Genomic DNA, 23563 nt, shown 5'->3' with positions numbered 1-23563 from the left:
TGATTTCATGATGAATGATGAGAATAAACGAAGTGTTCGGACACCAAAATATTTGGAATTATTGTATTTTTTTTTTTGTTTGTTGGTACTTTTCTTTGATTAAGTAATTCCACATTTTAACGAGAATCTTCCTTTAATTATGGTATTTTTCTTTGCGTATTGTTTCATATTTTAATAAGTATTTAGGACTATATATTCTACATGCCATATGGCAATTTTTTAAGGAAGAACATTAGTAGCTAAAGCTTTTCATTGGGAGACACGACCCTCTCGAAGTGGTTACCGCTTTTCTTTCTATCAAATTTATATTAAAATCCCTAAGATTCTTATCAACTGGAATGAGAAGCTGCCATCTTGGATGATCCCTGGGAAGTAAGTTCAAGCATGGGCTTCTAACAAGGCTTCAGACAATGAACTTGACGCCATCATAGAAGCCAAGCTAGACAAGAAGATGGAAGAGCTGAAGTAATATTAAGATATCAAACTAATTGCGATTCTGTAAACCAAGAACTGCGCTATCTCAAGGATGAAGTTTAATTTCCCTGTTAGGAAGGCGTAGACCCTTGCGGAGCGGAACCCAAGAGCGAATTTTTTTTTTTTTTTTTTTTTTTTTTTTTTGCTTTCATCATATCTTGAAAGTTTTGAAAGTAGAGATAGCTACTATTAATCGTAAGAGGATACAATACAGTGGTATGATTGGTTCAAATCTATTCATGGCCTGAAATTGTTAACATTCATGAAACGTATGAGATGCTTGGCATCCCTACAATCTTGTATCAGCATCTGAAATAGTCTCTTATCTTGAAAGTCATGCTCAAGGTAATTTAAACTGTAAAACATAAAATAAAATAAAAGTCTCCTAATGACATCAATGTCAAACAAACTAGTGTTACAACAATGTCTACAGAAATACTTCGCTACAACAACGTCCATATAAATACTTTGGTCAAAGACCAAAACATTATAAAGCATTGAAATCTCGAATATCCAAGTACCCTAATACACCAATTTATTTTACATTGCAATGATAAAATGCCAATCTACCATACATCTCCATAGTTCAAAAACTATCCACAATAATTTATATGAACGCACAAATGATATGGAATCTAGTGTTAGTTTAATACTTAAAATAATGACGGGGATTGGGGTGTTAGTATCTCCCGTATGTTAAACACAACATGCCCATTGTCTATCATAGTGCAGTACTTGGTAGTTTTCAATTGGATTAAGTCTTCGCCAGGATATTAGATAGAGATAGAACTAGACGTCTGTTGATATAAAAATTCCAGAAAAATGAATCCCATCTTATGGACCAGCTCGAAAACTTCCTTAGATTAGTTAATTGGGTAAGGAAGTATTTAGCTATATAATTCTTCGAGAAAAGAAAGGAAAAATAAGTTGTATAATGCAGCCAGGTTTAATCCCCTCTCCCCAAACAAAAGAAAAGGATACAATTATTCTATCATGAACAAAATTTCTTACATTTACACAAATCTGCCACTAAATATACAAATAGCTATTGTTCCTCATTACAGCCAACACTCATTTGTTGGAACAAAATGAAATCGCTTTTTAAAGTTCCCAGTGATATCCATATTACAGCACAAATGAAAATCCACTCACCATTAGATCAGCGATGGAAAAGCATCAGATTCGAGCAGCAAAAAATCTTCATCCAAGTAAGGCTAGTAAAAAAGGGGATCACTACAGGATCAATGAAAAGCTTCAGCTTTAGTCCTCGGTACAAAACTGTTTCTTCCTTTATCCTGTGCTCGTTGATCTGGTCTCAACTGAAAAAGAATCTCAAATTCAGGGAAAATGCAAATAACAAATAACCAGCTTTTATTTGCAATCTGAAACCTGCATTTTATAGCAGGAAATAATAGATAGCAAAAATAAATAAATAAATACTGTTACAAATTTTACCAGAATGTATTGTTACTATTATTGACTCTTGGATGGATAAGTAGCTTCCACCACTTTGACTTATCCAATAACCACCCTTGAATCTTAACAAATTTTGGTTGGATTCTATCAATTTTTTCTCGCTGAGTAACATTACTATTTAATAGCAGCTATAGCTTTTTTTCTTTAGGGTTTGAAATGACAAAATAAAGTAATAAATAAATAAATATCATGCATGCCTCAATTAGAGAAAACATACCAAAGATAGCCATGTTGTATAATCATAGGAAATAGAATCGACAAACCAACATCTGAGACAGACAATATGTTTATACAGTCAACCCTCTCGTCCCTAACCACAACCAGGCCAACTATATGCTTTTTTTTAAATAAATATAAATATATATATATATTCCAATATCAGGACACTACGAAGTTGGAGAGCCTTCTGATCCTTTATATCATCTTGGGAGTGGCATTATCTAAAATGTAGCCCCTTTATATGCATGTATAGGTAAGAGAAGAATACAGGGGAAGAAAATACAAAAGGAACTTAAATCAAATCATTCTTCAATCCAATTTGTAAAGAACCAATTTCGGACAGCGGTTCGCAGGGAGAAAGGGCCGGCAACAATGCATAGACGACCCAAGAACAAAAGAGACGTCCGGAAATTGACAAAGAGACCGTATCCAGAAACAAATTGAAAAGATGATGAACAGAGGGTTCACCAGAGAAAATAAGCGGATTAAGTTCCTCTCGTTAGGCTCTAAATACCATGTAAAATATCAATTTAACCCAAAAGTTTAAGCTGTTAGGTGAGACTACATTAATGGTTTTATATATCTCTAACACAATTAAACAATAACATAAATATTAGCATGAAAAGAAGGAACAATATCACCCTTTTTTTTAATAAAAAGAGAGAGAGATAGAGGGAGAGAATTGAGTAAAGCTAGAAAAGAAAATCTAGAAAGACTTTACATTTGTTGTCAAGGCTCCAGACAATATCGTTTCTTTCCATCATCACATCAACAAAAGAAAAATACTCATACAAAATTAGAAGAACAGTTGAGGAAGTTTACCATTTCTTTGTCTTAGGTGGTTTCATACTCCCATTTCCAACAGATGAGGAAAAAGGCCTTTTTGCAGAAATTTTGGTCGATGTGTCATCCTTCTTCGTAGTGGATATCAAAGATGAGTAAAGAATAGCATCAACAGCTTCACGCCGCTGTTTCCTTTTTGAAATTTCAGCAACTTTACTTTGATTCAGAGCTCTAACTTGATCATCTGCATCTCTCTTTTTGTGACAGCCTTCCACTGACGTAGTCAGTCTTTCCGATTCTGAAGGTTTTGATGCCTTAAGCCCACCACCTGTCTCCTCCATTGGATGGTCTAAACTATTCCTGGAATTTTGAAATTTTGATTGCCTCTTACCCAATTTTGCCTTTCCCATGCTAATCTTCATTTGATCTTTGCCTTCTCTTTCACCATTGCAAACCTGTTGATCTAACATTGTAAACGTACCATCACTGGAGCTTCTGCTTTCACATTTTGCAACTAGACATGCCTTATCCTTCTTGATGGAAATACAGTCATCTTCAGAATTCCTTTCCTTACATAGAGCACCTTTTCCCAGAACTGAAAAAGTATTCTCATCCCCATTACCCTTATTCCTGTCCTTTACTTCAGAAGCAACATATTTCTTTTTCCTCTCAAAGGTATCCTTGTCATTAACCAAAAATTTTGTAACATTCTGGCCACTATCCTTAACCTTTTTCTCATGCTTCGGTGGTCTTACATGATTATCATAATTTTCAAGAAAGCACTTATTATTAGCTGTTTTAAACATTGAATGATACGGCATCTTGGCTGTCATGATCGAATTTCTTTCTTTAGCATCCTTCACAAGAGCAGCCCAGTTATGGTTTGTCTGTAAAGTTCTTGCATTACCCAAAATCCAAAGTGACAACTTGGCCCTTGTTAAGGCAACATTCATCCGTCTTACATCAGCAACAAATCCTATAGAGCTTGAGTTGACTTCAGATGCAGCAGTGCCTGAAAGAGCTGCTCTTACAGTAGAAAGTAACAAAATATCCAGCTCTCGACCTTGGAAACCATCCACAGTGTTAAATTCGATGTTGGCTATACTCGAAGATCCAAATGCATTAAGAAAACGAGATCGCAGAAGTGAAAGTTGACACTTGTATGGAGTAATAATGCCAATTCTTCCACCAATAAATTCAGTTGGGTACCTTAGGAGGCATTGTATAGAGTTTTGTAAGCAAGCATCAAAACAAACAGAAAGTTTAGAATCAGAAATGTAAGAGAGAAATGGACAGTATATTGATACCTTTTCTTGAAAAACCTTAGTATTTCAACTGCAGCATCAGCTTCATGCTCATTACAAAGCGACATTGCACCAGAGTTTTTCCCACGAACTTCCCGACCATCAATGATATCATAGAATACATAAGGCCCAAGGCTCTTGGTCTGATGAAATGGTGCTGATTTGCTAGACATAAGGCTTCCATTTAGTAACTTGTTGTCATAGAAATGCAACGAAGGAAACTTGCATATCTCTGGATGCATTCTATACTGCCATTGTGAGGAAAATCATAAAGGAAGGGATTCAGCTTTCAATCATAAAGCAGGGCAATGTAAAATACAACACTGCATGCCTACTAAACAACACCAACATCAACAAAATATTTATTCCAAACTAGCCCAAACAAAAAGCAAGAAAAGATTATAGAAAAAAGAAGAAAAAGAAAATGAAAATAAGAAAAAAAATGGAAAATAAAAAAAATAAGAGAGAAAAAAATAAATAAGAGGAAAAAAAGTATATTAGAGAGGAAGAAAAATAAATGAATAAATAAATATAAGAAACAAGGACTAAAAAGGGTTATCTAGAACATAGGAAAAAACGGGTCTACCCCTATACACTGCTAACAACTTCAACAATCATGAGATGCAAAATATAACCTGTAGAGTTTTAGGAAAAAAGGTTATTACATAATATCAAAACATGGTTGACTAAGTGATCTATAGTTCAATCCTTACCATCTCTCCAAATGTATGATTGAATTCAGTACAAAGTACATTGAGTTTTGATTCATAGGAATTCATACGACAACCTCCATGACTCAGGTGCAGGCCATGGAAGGCATTTACTATATAGAATTTATTTATTGAAACTTCCCCCTTAAAAATTCAAGCGTTCTCCTTCAGCTAAATATCCCAAATGCAAGTATAATAGTACTCTGCCACAAAAGTTTCTTTGAAGGTTCTGAAACTAATCAAAAGAAACATCTCCCAAATTCAAATTCAAGACACTCCAAAGATTCACCAAACTCATGAAAACGCATATTCCACATGGAGATAGTGGCCAAGCAGTGCAAAAATAAATGAGTAGTTACTAATATAGTAAGACATCAGAACAATATCCTATGGATGTTTTTTATTCTATCATTCAATAAACTTATCCCAAAATAGGATCCTTTTTATCTCGAGTATCTCGAGATAAAGTTGCATCTCACTTAGCATTTTCTATATCGTTTGATCCAATCATACAACAACAATAACTACAAAGCCTTTTCTTACTGGATGGGGTCAGCTACCTGGATCAAACAACACCATTATCTTCTGTCAAAAACCAAATATTCATATAGGCCATTTAGAATATGATGGATGCTCTTAGATCCACTTAAATATACAGCATGCAATGAGGGTTCAAACTAGTAGTTTCCAAAGCACATTTTAAGATCATATCCGGTGGCAAACCATGTACCTGCTCAGTAAGCATAATAACAGGATGCCCAGCCTTTTGTAAACGTTCAAACATGCTGCACTCAAAAAGAAATTTACTTGCAACATTTGAGAGGACAGTTGCAGGAAGCTGCTTTGGATCGCCAACCTTGAATAAATTAGAAAGCTCAGTTTAAGCCCTATACCAGAAGTTTGAAAAGTTTTGAAGTTAGTACTCTTACCATAATGCATTTGGTTCCACTTGACTTTAAAAGCTGAAGAGGAATCAGAGTAGCAGGCTCAAGAGCCTGTAGCAGCAAAAATAGGTCAGAAGGCAAGAAAGAAAACTATAGGATAGCAGATAAATTATTTATAGCAGAAAAAAGATTTATATACTTGGGCAGCTTCATCAATTACAACAGCATCAAAGAGAGTATGCTCAGATGGACCCCCAAACTTAGAGCTTAACATTGTCTCAGAGCAAACTCCATAAAGATCCCCACCACAGCCACTTAATGTAGTTACCACTATTTCGGCATCCCTTAGTATAGACTTCCGCAGCTTATTCCTAAGAGTCTTGGTTTCTTCATTGGCTTTTTTCTCCTGAGCCTGAACATTACTAAGATCTTTATATATGTGCCTTTTTTGTTCATACAGCTTGCGCAGCTTCGTTTCAATTTCTGCATCAGATATTACTTTCTCATCTCCCATACGAGAGTCATTAGGCTGATGACTTTTAGCATTAGAATTCCCATCCCTTAAGTTAGCACGCTTGGCTTCATAGAACCTAATAGAATCAACTAATTTTTCCAAATTAGACCGCAGCACTGATGAAGAATCTACCCTCATATCATTCTTCCCATCATTTGAATGCATCCTCTCTTCTGCCACACGTTGATCAACAAGTGTATCAATAAAGAATGGCAGTGAATTTGGATGGACTGTTTTTGCATTTCCAACCCTCACAATATAAGGCTTGTACATTTTCCCGTTACTTCCATAAAGACCATGGCTAGAAATTCTTGACACCAACTCATCCACTGCAGCATTAGATTGAGCACAGATAAGCACTCTTTGTCTCACGCAATTTCCAAAAGATTTTGAAGAACTTTGGACATCATCACTCAATTGTCTAGCCAAGGCTGCATCCTGCCATGCCCTCGTAATGGCAGCACTCTGGCTAATCTTTGGTCTTGAATAGGTAGAAAATGAATTTTGGTTGAAGTTTTCATCTAAAGGATTTTTTAGCCAATTCATCTTCTGTGGAGGAGAAGCTAGAATGGCGCTGACAATTGCAACAATAGTTCGCGTCTTCCCAGTTCCTACATTTACATAAGCATACATGTAAACTTATGAGTTAAAAATCATAAGTACAAAAATTATAAAATATTTAAAGTCAAGAGAGAGCTCGGGGTGGATCAAGTACCTGGAGGACCCTGAATAAGAGATAATTCAACAGTTTTCTTTGGTTTAGCCGTTCCAATAGCAACACTTATTGCTTGAAGTTGACTAACATTAAATGATGACCTCAGAGTTTGCTGCAATGACTGGCACAACTTATTGAGATCTCCTTCTTTACATTCATTAAGACAAAAGGAATCGTTGACAGGGTTTAAAATGTGTGGAAGTAAAGGGATGCCTTTTAGTGATGACAATGCATGAAATTCTCGAATTTGTGGGGTAATGCTCATTATGCGGCATGCATGCCATTTACTTCGCTCAGTGAGATTCCTTCTAACTTGATTTAAACGTGAAGAACCATTTTGAAAATAAAACCTGATGAGAACAATACTTAAACTTCTTTTATTGTCTTTCTCACGCCTTTCAACCTGCAAACACATATTGACAGCTTTAGCATGACAGAGATTTGTTTGGTTCCCCTTTCTTAGGTTGGAATGAGGAGAAAAACCACATTGGATTAGCTTTTGCCACATTGGGGAGCCATAGACATCCTTGGCTAAACTATTCTATTAAATGCAAAGCTTGTTCACAATCATATGAATCCAAATGCTAAGCTTCTACCATATTAGGGGGAGCCACTTTCGAACCCCGGAAGATACAAAAAATTAGTTAAGAAACTAAACAACTTCACACTTACTCATCCAAGCATCTCTTTTGAAGTAAGTGTGATAAGTCAATTCCTAAAGTTTTTTTGGGAAGAACAATAGGATGTAGTAATTTGTATTCTAGTGTTAATTAAAGAGGCTCTAGGAAAATAACTTATCTATAAAAAATAAAGGTCACACTCGAATTGTTGGATACTCAAATATTCATTGGTAGGGTCCCCTAATAATAGGAGATCCACTTCTGAGTATTGTATATTCATTGAGGATAATCTGATATCTTAGGAAAGTAAAAAACATAACATAATTGCAAGGTCAAGTGCTGAAGCAAAACATTAAACCATGCATTTAGTTGTGAACACATTTGGCCCAAACAATTTCTTCAAGAGCTAAAATTTGGGAAGCCTATGTAGATGACATTCATTTGTGATAATCAAGTTACACTGCATATTGCCTTTAATCTAGTGTTTCGTGAGAGGACTAAACACATTGACATAGACTGTCGTTTCATTAGAGAAAAGATCTTAGATGAAGACATCGCCACTCATTTCATTAATTCAAATGACCAGCTAGCAGATGTTTTCACTAAGTTTTCAGAGGTCTTATGATAAAGTTATATAAGTAACAAGCTTGGCGTATACATCCTATATGCTCCAACTTAAGAGAGGTGTTGGAAATTATGTAATTAGTGTATAGATTCATTGTATAAGCTAACCAAATCATGTATTTGCATTAATTAGGGTATCAATGATTTTATATGTATTACTTATTGTTTATATAGTTCAGTCTCTATTGTGTTGTTCAACACAAAAATTCATCATGTCTCTCATTTTCTCTTCCCTTATATTTTCCACCCACTCAACCATGCATGGCCTAAATCAATTAACCGTCGTACTTCATAGACTTTGATATAACTCTTTAGATGATAGCAATGACACATGGATAACGGTATACCTTTCCAACCATATGAACATCGTGAGAAGATTTTTGTGGGGGATCTTTTGTTAGCAAAACAAGGTCATTTTCTGAAAAGCTCCTACATGTTGCAGAATCACCATCATCATGGACAAAACGAACAAGATGGAAATCATCAATTCTCTCCACTGACATCACAGAAAGGTTTCCATAAAACATCTCCTCCCATGAAGACATCTCAAGAAAAGAATTTTGCATCTGTGCTTTAAATTCCTCCAAAACCAATGGCCGAAATATCTCCACATACTGTTCAGGTGATTGAAAATATAAAGGAACTTCCTTTAATTTGTTAACAATTCGGTTTTCATCTTTTCTTGAGGATGACAATCCAACTGTCGCAAAATAATTTATTTCAAGAATAGATTTATACCAATCATCCAACCTTGGTGGCTTGAATCTTTTCACTGGGTCCTCTAATTTATGGAGACAACCGGATCTGTTTTCATGAGGCGTTTTGAGTTGAATAACTTGTCTTCTAAAAACTGAAGGAGGCTTTGGTACGTGCAACTTCATACGCCCCGCAGATTTCAATGCCTTCTGTAGCGGAACATCTTCAGCATCCCGAAAATCACTTGACATTTTATTACTAGTACTTGGCATAGGGTCACCAGTTTCGGGAACTGTGCTGCTGCAAGTTAAGTTCAAATTTTTATCACTGACAGCTTCATCCGAAAATTTTGTCAAATTGACCCTATCCTTAGATTTTGAGCTTACTTCTCTCCTATGACCGCCTGGGCCTTTTGAATTAATAATCGAAGTGACCACAGGTTTATCATGTAAATTACCAGAGTCGTATTTCTGAGAAGAAAGTTTGAAAACTTCAGTAAAAGCCTTTTTCTGAACGGTCTCCTGCATTTGCTTTGAAGTTTTCATGTAAGAAACATTCTGTTTAGCAAGGTCAGTAGCTGGTAAACTATTACCAGCATCACATGACATTATATTGTCATCAGACATGTGGTGATCTGTCTCACTAACTGATAAAATGACCTTCTTGGAAAGAACTTTTGGTTCCACTTCATCATCTGAAAGAATAATTACACTTTCAGTCTCTTTTTTGCCGGTCATCATTTTAGAGTCCAACATTTGCACCCCTGTATCCTCTATGGATGAAGAATGAAAATCTGAAGTATAACAGGTCTTCTCAAAAGGCAAGTTTTTAGATACCAATGATTTGGGGTTCACATTTGCCTCCTGAAAATTATGAGAACCTTCCCCAGATAGAGAAACAGACAGGCGAGAAACTTGTTCTGTCAATTCTTCCAAAGTATAACCATCTAAATTGACATCGCAAAGCAAAAACAAAACAAATTAATGACATAAAACTCACAGAATCATGCGAGAAAACAAATTCAAACAAGATCCTAATTAAGTACAAAATAAAACTCACCGGTTGAAATAAGATTTTCAATGTTCATGATTGTTGACACAGAATTTTTATTACAAGAACCTTTGAAAAGATTTAGTAAATACGTAACTGCTCGCTTCCAGTAAACAATTACAACTTTAAGTGATGACTTCCCCCATTCCATGAGATCATGAAGCCATTTGAAATCAAATTTATTTTGTACCAGCATTGTGAAATTCCCAAGATCTTTACCTCCTATTAGGTGGAGTTTATCAAAAAGAACGGGGAGAATCTCGAGTAAACGAACACAAGTCATCTGAAACAACAAGGAGCTACGAAGGTGAAGAACTTGCTGTCTCTAAAACCAAGATGTTGATCTGAGAACTATCAAAGTAAAGAAGAAGCTATGTTTTTTTATAAAACAAGAAATTCATTGAGATGAAGAGAAAGAATAATAAACAGTGAAGTGAGGAGGACAAGGAAAAGCAAAATAAAACCCAAATAAACGTGATTAATCATGCAGTGATATATCAATTACTTAATAGATTTTAACCTCAATTCTGAAATCGGCAGCAAAAATTGAAGTCTCAAATCATTGACAACAAGCAATGTTCCTTGATAAGTTTTGGACAGTAGATATATAGAGTTCGTTACAAGCTGTTTAAATGACAGGTTTGATGACAAAAAAGGAACAAAAATTTCATAATTGCATTCCATCAAATAATAAAAGCATTACAAAGCACCATGATACAACCTACATGTTCATTTAAATAATTACTAAAAAACACTAAACAGTGTAAATAACTTGTGTGTGTGTGGGGGGGGATAATTCACCAAGAAGAAAAAGAGGCAAGATAATACCTGGCTAAGATTGTAATCAATAAATTCCTTTCCTTTCACCAGGAACCTACAGAAAATAGGCCATGCCATTCCAGCTAGTAAGTAACCAAACTTTTCCTTTGTTTTCAGTTCAACATCGGAAACATGTTTATCAATATCCACAGGCAAAGAATCAAAAGCCGGCTGCTTCAAAAACCCGCCTTGTGAAGAGAATTTTGGCACCTTTGAGTCACTATGCATGCTTTCAGGCAACTCTGGAGCAGGTAGACCCCAGTCTTTGAGTAATTTGCATAAAAGAAACCAAAAATGATGTAGAGTATGAAACTTCAACAAAACAGAATCCAGTTGGACCTAGCATGAAAACACAATGGTATTAGTAAAAATTGCAAAAATAAAGGGAGTCAGGACCATTAGACAAAAGTCAATTTACACCAACACCTTATTTCAATGGCATGAAGAAGCATGTCCACAAAATCTAAAGATCAAATTCACTGAATATAATTGGACACAGAAAGAACTTGTAGCTTCAGAGCTACATTTTTAAGATTTTCGAAGAATAGGGAGGCCATAATTCTGTTGCAGTAAGTTGACTTTTGCAATTTTCTGGTGTATTTGACTAGAGGAGATTGCCCACCACGTCAGGGGCATATATTTTCCCCCAACAAATGCTACAAGAGTGTGTTATGGCTTCTCACTAGGGGATCCACTCATGGCTGTATTAAGGGAGTTTACATTTCTAGGATGCAAAAAGAATGGACTGTTGCTTTATTGAGTCATTCCGCTCCTGTTTCAGAGGATCCTTATACTTCTCCTAAGGTGCACTTCTCTCTTCTCTAATGAAATTTCCTTTCTACACAGACAAAGGGTGGGCACCAACCACATTATTATCAAGAAAACATTTTCCGAAAACATTACCAGTTTCATTGCATGTTTGAGGCCCAAAATAGTTGCATACAGTGAGGGCATGTGAGAACAAAGAAACTTCAATCCACATGAAAGACCCCGGGTATCTGAAACTTGTTCCAACATAGACTTTCCAAATTGTCTAATATCCTGCATGGGAAAAACAAATTATGCATATTGTAGTCGGCTGTATTCCACAAATACGAAATAGTATGAGAGAAAAATTCATCACATTTCAATAATAGGGTAATAGACATGATCTACAAGTTCTAGACAATTTTGGCATATTACATCATTTGGATCCAAAAGTGAAAGGATCAAGCTTTCACTCATCAGTGGTTCCCAAGTCCACTGACTTCGAAGTTCTCCTTGTCCCATCTGAACTAAAAAATGTGCAGTTAACCTGAGGTACAACTCCAGATTAATTAGTAAAGAAATTAAAAACCTACTTTTAACTTAAAACCACAAGATGCTCAAGCTTTGATTTAACATAACATAAAGTCAAGCTGGTGTTAGAAACCTGATAAATGTTCTTATTAAAGGAAAAGACATAGTCAACACTTCAACTGAGTTTTTTGATTTGTTTCCATCTCCACCATCATCAGAACCAGTTGGAACCTTCCACCCAAATGAAGAGGAAATTTCTGCAGCATAAGATGAAAGGCAAGATCTGACAGGAAGCACCACTTCTGCACTATCCTCAAGTTCTACCATAGGAAAACGAGATCGTGCCCAGAAAACAGCTTTGGAAAATGAAATTGGAAGGACAGCAGGATAGATATCAACTAAAACATCAAGCCACAACATTGGAATGCACATCCACCCTTGGCAATCTTGAGCAGTCATTCTACTCTGCACTCTGAATTGACTCCAAGAACTACTACTACTCTTCTCTTCACCATCTGGACTAGTTGGCAGCCAAATATCATTTTCATCATCCAACTCAATGACCTCATATGCCATGTCACTATCTGTGCTTGGATTTGTGCAGCAATTCAGCACTGAATATATTAAAGCAGTAGCATCTGATACTATTATAGTCTGTACAAGGTCAAACGCAGGTTGCCTTAATGAATTGTGAAGCGACGAGTCCTTCAGAGATGACACAAGGGCAGGTCCCCTGTCCAACACAAATGTTGAGAAATGATTAGTTAACTACACTAATGAATAAAGGATTAGCCCAAGTATATCATAAATGCATCGCTTTGTGGTTAAGCTCATTCATATTATATACTCGCAGCAGTTTTGTATTGAGTTCTCAGACAGTTCGGTATGTACATTCACATCCATACATTTTACAAATATGGTACCTAGCCCCTACCTTACTATTGTGGCAACGGAAATGCAGCATTAAAGAAGGCTCATTATTGTGCTTCACCTCATCAAAATCACTTTTAGGTTTTTTCCTGGTTTTCCCAGCAATAAGTAGAATGCAGTAACATGAACAAGCTTCAAGGGATGCTCTAAATAGGGAATAGGATATAGTCCTATCAGGATGTCCACTATACAGATAAAGAAGTTATAGGAAAGTGTCCATTTGCTCATAAAGTTTTAATATGCCTACAAAAGGATCCTTATCTGTAAAAAAGATACAACTTATACTTTCAGTAATAAATATTATTAAAGGGATTTCCATGTGTCATGGTAAATAACAGAGTTACAATCCAGTGCATGACTGCATTCTTAGTTGTTTGCATTATTATATTGAAGCGGGGTAAACTGACTTCTTTTTTCAGCAAACAACGACTACTCAGTTACTAATTTTAATTTCAAAACCAGAAGGGGGGGACTGACTACATACCACATATGCGCACACTCAAAAGGAGGGCAAGGTGGGTTCATCTTGTAACCTCGGTGTACAACAAGAACTGCTATCTGAAAAGACAATCTTGAAATATATATTAAATATAATTAAGCCAAAACAACTTGCAGTGTCAATTACTAAAACCAACCAGGCCACACATTATATACAGCCATCATGCAAAAATCTAAATGTTACCTGACATGCCAATTTTCTTGTTAGAATGCTGAAGTTACTGCTCACTGGCACTTGATGAAGGAGAAAGTATAGAAAATGCCTACGTTGCTTTTCATGCTCCCCATCTTGCAATGCTTCAAGAGACTGGAACATGGGATCAAAGTATCAAACATCTAAATAATGTTAACACAACTCCCAATATATATAATATAATATACACACGCACACAAAAACAAAGAAACAAACAGCAGATCATGATGCATACATGCCTGTAGAAAAGGTTGGAAAAGACCAAAAATATCTTTATGGGTTTTCTCATTGTGAATATGGAAGCATTGACCAAGTAGAGTGTTGCGCATTACACTTGGAGACAATGTAGACCTTAACCAAAGCTTACAACCTTAAAACAAGCCAGAAGAACAAAAGAAAATGTCAGCCAAACGAATATAAGTTAAAAATAAGACCCTTGGAATTGGAAACAGAAAATACACACCAAGCATTTCGAAGAGTAGTCTCAAGCAAGTAACCGCATGTGAAAATTCAAGTGAATCACCACTAATATGATTGAGTACAATATCCAGAAAAAAGGGATAGCGTTCCAATATCCCTTCTTCAAAAGTTGGAGGATCCAAGAAGCCAAGCCTTTACAAAACATACAAAAAAATGTATAATGAAAACACTGGTAAAGAGAAGACTGGATTAAAGATTGGTACAATTAAAACACACTTCTTACAGTGATTTGATACCAATCCATAAAGACACACGATCCAGATGAGTTCTTGGTGTTGAAGTCTCCAAAGCCAATGGCAAAGTATCTGCCTCTAAACAGCCAATAAATTTCTTAAGCAATGGCTGCAAAGGTTCCAGGTCTGTTGCTCTTCTACACAGAGACAAACACATTGATCATTACCAAAAAGATAAAAAGGTTTCTAAATGTCTCGCAGCAGAAAACTATATCTTAATACAGTGCTGAGGAAAAGATAAGAATGAGGTTATTTTAACGATTCCATGAATGGTAATTGGTAATATATCAAACCATACCCTACCCTACCACACATCTGAAATAAACTCTGGCTTCATGTCTTCCATATCTTTATTTTTTCATAAAAGAGGATGCTCGTTTTTAGATAAGATTTTATTAAATATTTTTTCTGGGATTTATACACACAATTTCCTTTCAGAAAACCCAACTTCCATGGGGCATCATCAACTTAAATATGAAATCACAATTAGTGAAGCTGAAGTCTTTTCATGCCAATGAACAATAAGTACCTCAGCTTTCCCATTGATCCTGCTAACCGATATCCAACAGAACGAACACTTCTCTTGCAAAAAAGTAATGCATACACTCCCTGGAAAAAAAAAATTGGCTCACTGTGTAACCAATCTAAAATAGTGAATCTGCTAGCAGAAATATGCAGCAAGTAAAAGAAACAAAAATTACCGGAAATTGTTGATTCCCGGACAAAGCCAGTTCATGCTTATTATCAATAGCTTCAATAAACAACTCAAACTCACTGAATAGAGGCTGATAATCTAAGAGGATTGGGAACATCAATACCTGTGTCAAATGAAGGGGGGAGGAAAATAAATTGATAAACTCTGAGCTTCAAATTAGAAAATTTATACACAAACAAAATAAAATGGAATTAAGATACAAATTAGTGCATTTATAACAACATGAAGAGAATAACTATTTTAGCATAAAATTAAATCCATCAGTTCCCAGTCTAATCATATTTAATTTGCACTTCTCCATGAACTTTTCAATCCATCCAGTATCAAAAATTCCAATGCGAAAAAAGATATGTAATCATATATTGAGGAAAACAGAAAATAAATTTTGATGTAACAATACAATCAACAAATTTCCAATACTTATTCAAAAGCAACAAAAATCTCTACTTATAAAGACACAATTCAAATAGATAGAATGTAAATTATTATATCAACTATACTGACTTAGAATTAGGGACAGAGGAAAGCAACAGTAAACGTACCTCATATAAGACATTAACAACTTCAGCATTATCACGAGCAGGATCATATTCTTCCCCTGCCACTTTTGCATTGATATCCCGCAGGTGTAATGTCACCCTCTCATAATCAAGCTTTTGCAAGACATCAAGAAGAGGACCAATAGAGCTAGACTCATACTCCGTATTATACATGTCTTGGGCTTGATGATGCTGAGAAATGCATTGCAGGCAGCGCCGCATTTCATCAGAGATTCTCTTCCATAAACGCCTAAGAGGTGAATCTTGGCTGTCATCTTTGAAGTAATTGTAAAAAGTCTCCAGAAGGGGCCCCATTATATCCCATGAACCACACCAAATATGACTCTCACTAGGCAAACATATTAGAAAATTATATGCATCTGCAAACCTGACAATAATTAAAGGTGTTACGGAAACAATTCCAAGGCTCATAAGATATGAAATCAACAAGGCAACAGTGCCTCAATAAGAACATAGCTTAATTCTTTTCATGCAGAAGAAAAGAATAACACAATCCCAATAATCACTAAGCATGAATAATGATTATGTCTCATAATCACTTATTTATTTATTTTAAATTTCACTATATTTTATCCAGTGCTTATTCTGGGGGGAGGGGGAAAATGTATAATGTATATGCAGAAAATAGAGTAAACATCTGATGTAAGTATCATCACTCTAAATTTTTTATTTTTTATTTATAAACAAGACCATCACTCTGAATTTACTTATATTTCCGCAACTACTAAAAAAAGTTCCCTTTCAAAAAAAAATTATAATTGAAGAGAAACCTAATTCTACATTGGAACTCTGTGATTATTAAAACAAATAGCGGTTAGTTGATAGGAAATTTGATTGCTGCTGGTGCTAAAGACAAAAAGGAAAATTGGCGAGAACCATTGTTCTTTGTGGAGGTGGAGGCTACGACGTTTCGAGAGATCAACAATATCGCAGTCGTCGCCGTCGCCGTCATTCTCTTCTTCTTCTTCGATGCCTCTCCACCGGTCCAGTAGCTCCCGCCTAGTAGCAAGTTTGTTCGCCATTGACATTGGTAGGGTTTGAACCTCAGCTTTTGAATTCGCACATAAATTCTCACATCATCATACTAATGATATCGGGAATGGTAACGTCTCTTTTAACCTGCGAGACGAAAATGGCGGAAATTAGGTTAACCATTTTTTTTCGTTTTATTTCGCGCTCTTCATACTTTAACGGTGAATTTATATTATTATTTTAATAAAAAAATTATAAAAATATATTTACTTTGAACCAATTTACGGATTTATTATACTCAGTTGTTGCCGCACACAAACGCAAAAAGTGAGGCCTCACATAAGCGCAAAGCTATGCAAAGTCGCGTCCACTGACAATACGTGACACCAAAACCAAAAATTCACTAATTTATCGTAAAATTTCGGAAGATAATAACGGTGTCTAAATCAATTAATTTTTTATTTTTAATTCCACGTAACTTTTAGAGATTAATGACATTTCATTGAAGGGAATTTGGTCAAAAATTTTAAAAATGTGATTAATGACACAATCTATTACTATTTATATTGAGACTATATATATATGGGGTTTGCATTTATCATGCAACATGACACAAAAAAGTTTCATACACACACAATATTTCATGGGGCTCGCACTTTTTGAAGCAAAAAAAAAAAAAAAACTAAAGCACGCAAAACGAATCTCTAAAACATTACACAACCATTTTTCCTACAACATAACTCTTATAAAACCATATATATATATATATATATAATAATGTATATTTAATTATAATAATACTTTATTATACTATGTCAAGAGAAAAAAGGAAAAAAAATATCGTCCATTTTTTCTAGAGTATAAAATTAAACCGATCTGCAACTAATTTTGTTTCATTGACCAGAAATCAACAAATAACAAAAGCTTTAAAATTTGAATCGTTTCAAGTGCCATTAATCAATTCCACATAATTTTTCCCTTGGAGTGAACGGATTTTTGCCAATTATTATCATAAACGGTACCCCATAACCTAAAAATGTTAAAATGTGCAAATCACAAACTTGTTGCTCTGATTTTGGAAAGCATAATTAAATTCTTCACTTATCCGTGAGATAGTAAAAGAAAATTCTTTCATATTGATAACTTCTAAAACCAACATATATTGCATGCACATATGATCTCTGGACCTAATTCTGCTTCCTATTTTATTTATTTTTTAGCTTATTTCTTGGTGGCTTATACATAATCAATCTTCGATCTATATTGCCTACGTAGGATACATGTTTAGGAGAAATCCATGATGTAGCGATTATGGGTGCATCATGGTTAGGCCTTCAAATTAAAGTTTGCAATATGTTCAAAGTATCGAGCAATTTGATTTTGACCATGTTGGTAGCAAAAGGAATTCTAATGCTCCATTAGATGGACTATTACTCGGGTATTCAAAAAAAATTTGACCAGATCTTCTTCAATAAGATGTCATTGTGTAGATCTTAAAAAATTATGAGAAATAAAAAATACCTTATTCGAATACTCGAGTCGAAAGTTATGGTTTTTCGAAGTTTTACAATCAAAATGTTGACTTTTTTGTGATGTATGTTGTCACCGGACGAGTCGTGCCTGTGTGGGATGCAACTTTGCATAGGTTGCACTTGTGTGATGCGTGACTTGTTATGCCTACTAAGAGCACGACTTAGTACAATAAATCCGTAAATTGGTTCAAAATAGTTATATTTTTGTAATTTTTATTAGGGTAAAGGATTTCTCCGGACAATGGAGATAAGTTATCTCTGGTGAGCTCAAAACGACGTCGTTTTGAGGCAAAAATCAAAGTGTTTTTGTAATTCTAATATATTGCAGGGTTATATTAGTCTTTATCTTTATAATTTTTAAATTTTATAACTCCAAAACGACGTCGTTTTGAGCTCACTGGAGATAACTTTATCTCCGATAAATAAAGAAATACTTTTCCCTTTTTATTAATATAACATTATATTAAAAAAAAATTGCCCCTTTTATTTTCATATAAACGCTGTTGTATAATATACCAAAAATAATTAAATACAAGACTAAAAAGGTAAGAAACTCCTTCTAATTAACACTCCCTAACACAACTATCCAAATTAACAACACTCGACATATTAGTTTTATATTAACCACCTCAACATGTCTAAATTAATAGTTGTATTTTCAAAGCATAAAACTTGCAGCAAACATAACTTATATTCAACTCCCTTGCTAGTTTCTACTAGGGGTAACTCATTTCTGCATTTTTTTTTCATGTCCATGAGCGGATCTATTAATCTTTTATTAAGAAAATTATGTTTTTCCCCTGTTATATCACGACATTAATATATTTTTTACAAAAATAAGATTGAATTAATTAATTGTTCGAATCGACACACAAATCGAAAATAATAAAGAGAAAGGGAAGAGAGATTTGACACAGAGGTTTACTCTGATTCACCCAATGTAAGCTACGTCTAGCCTATATGTACTATATTCATGTCACCGCCACTCTTTACAAGTCACCAGTTGATTTTGTCTTTATCTAAATACCAATGGCGGAGCCTGAATATTTTTCTAGAGGGGCGAAAAATCAAATGTACAAACCAAAGTAAATTGGTTAGGACTTTATTATAGAAGTAAATTTAGTGATTTTGCCATTGAGTCAGTGTACAAAAGAAGATATATCGAAGTAAATATACATAAGACATGCCTAAGTAAAAATTGGTTAGGACTTTAGTAGCCTCTAATGCATATCATTGGACGTCCACCATAAAAAAAATTTCTTCAAATTTTTTTCTTATGGATTTCTATTTATTTTTCACATCTCGCGGATAGGTCACGGTTTGGGGGAAATTTTAGTGCTTCGGGCCTATGTGCTCCTTTCATTAAGGGGCTGACACTTGATAAAAAAATAATTTTGCTCTCTCCTCTCTCCCAATTTTGATTGGTCCGGACCATTAAGTCAATGGTGCTCCTGGAACATCAAAATTCTTCTCCACGGTTAGATGCGATGCCGCGACACACAAGATAAATGCACCACTTATGTGTAGCTGGACAAAATTTATTGTAAACATCTAAACACAATAATAATTAAGAACTCACAATTGAGATATTAGAGTGCTCGATGTCTTCTGTGATTCTGCATAATAACACATTCACTTAAGTCTATCAGCTCAACTCTAAAATGTTACCCCACACTACCTCTGCAACGAAAGTTCCCCCATAGTAACCTTTACAACGAGAAGGTATTTAATGGGGTGCGTGTGTACCTTCACTTTCAGAAATCAGGTGAAGCTTTGAAAAGTGGTGATTTTTGACAACTACTCGCAACGTCTTCGTTTGATCTTTTTTCTCTCTTGTTCTTTAGTGAGGGGAGGACCACTCACCCCTAATAAAAAAAATCTAAAAATTTAAAGAGCGTGAACGGCCGCCCACCCTAGCACCCCTGCCTCCACCTCTGTTCCGAACAATAATTTATCCTCAAAATTACCGGTCACTTGAATTTTGGCTCTTATATTTTTTTTTATTTCCTGCAATTATTATATCAACCACAATTCCGCAAATGCTACTGTATTTTTTTTTATAGTTAGTATTTGTTTTGCTTAATTTTTTTTTCCAGTTCTCTTCTCCTTATATGAATAAGCCAAGCCAAACACTTTGATACAAAAGCTTACGCTGTCGTGTGCTATATTAACAATTGCCTAGCTGAATGCCTACACGTCTAATTGACTTTCTTATTTGCCATATCATCTTAGTGTTGTCATATGTGTATGTGGGGAGTAAATTCTGTCGCATGTTGATTAATGTGATGCGGAGAAATCATAATTATATAAAGGTGGATTAATAGTGATAAAGAAAGACAAAAAATAAATAATAAAATAAGTAGTTATAAAATCATCACTGTTAATTTATTTTTCTATGATTAAAATTCTTCCACGAATAAAACATGAGTACGTACATATTCATTGAAGTTTTGAATTTCAACAATACTGGTGCGTAGGGGTGGCAATACAGGTATTGACCCGCGGGTTGACCTGTGACCCGACCCGCCAAATCACGTGTCGTGTCAACCCGCGGGTCAGGGTGGGTCGTGTCATGGTTGTGTATATGTGACCTGTTTTTTTTCGTGTCGGGTCACGTGTCAACCCGCGGGTTCGCGTGTCAACCCGCACAGTGTCATTTTTTTATTTTTTATTAAATATTTTATTATATTATTATTTTTATTCATTTATATATTGATATATATAGTCATTGTTTAGTATAGAAAAGAATAGAAGGAACTAAAAATCTCAAAAAACAAAAACTAATCTTTTTTTATTGTTTTTAATTTATTTATTTTTCAAAAAATCTCACTTTTTTTTTTAATTTTAAATTTTGCGGGTCGTGTCGTGTCGTGTCGACCCGTGACCCGCAACGGGTCGTGTCAGGGTTTGTGTTTTACGACCCGTTTACAAAACGTGTCGTGTCAAATAGTGTACGGGTCAAAAACGTGTCGTGACCCGTATTGCCACCCCTACTTGTGCGTTAGCGTACTATTGCAATACAAATTGCGACATGTGTATTAATTTTTCACACCAGTTTGCTTAAGTGGAATTGAAATACTGTTTTTTCTCTTGTAGAAACACAACGCATAAAAGAAAGGGGTTTGCATCTATCATTTCACATGACACAAAAAAGTTTTCTACACACACAATATTTTGTGGGAGTCGCACTTTTCGCATTTTTTGAAGCAAAAATAAAAATAAAAAATTAAAGCACGCAAAACGAATCTCTATAACATTATACAATCATTTTTCTTACAACATAACTCTTGTAAAACCCTAAAAGAAAAGCTCCTAAAAATTCCTTTGTTTTCTTAATTTCCTTTATTTTCTTATTGTGTTTCTGTTATTGCCTTGATGTTGTGTCTGTTACAATTCTATTGATGATGGAAGGACAAAGTAGTATCCGTAGCGGTATCTTGAAGGAGAAGGCATAGAAGAAAAATTACAAATTCTCTCTCTCCAATTTCTCCGGACTCTTCTTTCTACCTTCTCTCTCTCTGTTATCTTAGTTTTTTCTTATTTTTCCTCTTTTTTCCCGAGAACGTGTTATTAATATATTATTATTTAAATAATAAGTTTCGAAAACATAATATTTTAAATCAATTTAGAAATTTATTACACTCAGCCACGCTTAAAATGAGTGTGAATGTTGAGTTTGTACTCTTTTACTTAAGTCCACCAGGGGCGGACTTATATCGGGGCTAGAGTGGGTCCAGTGGCGGACCTAGGAAAAAAAAAATTATATGTGCACACTGCCCCCGAAGATCTTTTTTAAAGAAAATTTAAATGTATTAATTGTAGTAGTTAATTGATAAAAAACCAACCTCTATCGATGTCTATTTGATCCAAAGTTGACCACCTTTGCTTAACAAAAAAACGTGAAAAATCTCATGCGATTCTCTTCCAATTGATGAAGATTGAATTTCAGGAATCATTGATATCCATTAAGGTTTGGAGCTAATAAGGTTTATGTTTCAAAAAAAGAAGAAGAGACAAAGCAATGAGGTAGGATTTAAGTTTTAAGTTTTTTTTTTTTTTTGGTAAAGAAGCTTTAAGCTTTTAATTATATGGGTTGGTTGGGTTGGGCTTGGGCCTATTTTTAATTTTTTCTTTTCAATCTTACTAGTTTTTTTTTTTACTTGACCTGAATCACTCACCCCTTAAAAAAGATTCTCAAATTTTTGTGTCTGCATGTGCAGACACAGGCAACAACATCGGTCCGCCTCTGGGTGGGCCCCGCCCCCTTTAAAATATGAAAATATATTTTATTATATAATATGCAACATAGTCTGTAAAAACAAAATTTTGAAAATGCTTTTAAAAAGTGAAAGACAAGCTATGCTATTCATAAAAAAGTGTTCCACTCGTTCATTGCATCCAATTAGAGATAATTATTATTTATCAGTTTCAACCTGCCAGCATATATGGCAAGTTTTGTTCTTGGTTTGCTACCCTCCCCAATCAATGTGGAAAGTTGGCTTTTCCGATTTATACAAAGAAGAGTTCAGTTAGTAATGCATATTCACTCTACCTATCAAATTTGTCTAGAATTTGATTTTATATTGATTGATTATCTAATTTTCTTTTTATAATCATTAAAAATTTCTACAAATTGTCATATCAAAACTCAGGAGAAGAGTATTTTGACTTTGTTGGCAAAGAAAAAAAGGTCAGTAATAATTATCAATTATTAGTTGGGACCAAATGCTAAAGATAAATAACACATTAATTAATTTACTGAAGAAATCAAAGAAAGTGCATTTATAACACCAGAAGGCATGAAGGTAAACAATAAAAAATTGATTTTACAAACAAAATATAGGGTCTTAAGGCTAGTTCCTCATTGAAATAGAGAGTTTATTGGACCATTGTCACCGGAAGCAAAAAATTGACATTCGAACAAAAAAATTGGCAAAAAACTACGTAATTTTATTAAGTTCTTCTTAACAGGTATTTTTGTATTCTTTCTGTGATCATCCAACCAAAATTGGCATTGTCTTTTTATAATAGTAATATAAATTTTTGTCCCCTGTCATATAATTTTCTGGGTCCGCCGCTAATTGAGCTAAAAGTATAAGAAGAACCCAAGAAGCCTAGAACCCAAAGAGCTTAGGGGCTAGGATTTCTATAAATACTACCACTTAAATATCATCAGCCTCTAAGGTGATTGAACAAAAGAGGTAAGCTTAGATATAAAAAAGTGCTCACACACTTTCTATTCTCTCTCGAGAAATCGTTTGGAATGCTTGTCAGATAGAAGAGA

General features: G+C 34.7%; 1 protein-coding gene across 1 annotated transcript; it reads right to left on the bottom strand.

The window, feature by feature from the left end:
* Nucleotides 1–1505: 1505 nt before the first annotated feature.
* LOC133301565 (uncharacterized) lies at nucleotides 1506–16927 on the bottom strand. The gene is given in 19 exon segments (XM_061501211.1): nucleotides 1506–1793; nucleotides 2992–4161; nucleotides 4260–4504; nucleotides 5697–5822; nucleotides 5896–5961; nucleotides 6050–6975; nucleotides 7080–7482; nucleotides 8671–9965; nucleotides 10139–10368; nucleotides 11754–11929; nucleotides 12071–12182; nucleotides 12300–12465; nucleotides 12658–12899; nucleotides 13581–13654; nucleotides 13779–13828; nucleotides 14484–14634; nucleotides 15193–15318; nucleotides 15758–16142; nucleotides 16652–16927. Coding segments are annotated over 19 exon segments (6099 nt in total). The 5' UTR covers nucleotides 16804–16927; the 3' UTR covers nucleotides 1506–1789.
* Nucleotides 16928–23563: the final 6636 nt, after the last annotated feature.

This window comes from Gastrolobium bilobum, unplaced genomic scaffold, assembly GCF_033153095.1.
Source record: "Gastrolobium bilobum isolate Gb01-03AN ecotype WA unplaced genomic scaffold, APGP_CSIRO_Gbil_v1 utg34075, whole genome shotgun sequence".
NCBI lineage: Eukaryota > Viridiplantae > Streptophyta > Magnoliopsida > Fabales > Fabaceae > Gastrolobium > Gastrolobium bilobum.
The sequence above is the reverse complement of the archived record's forward strand: the minus strand, read 5'-3'. Positions and strand labels throughout refer to the sequence as shown.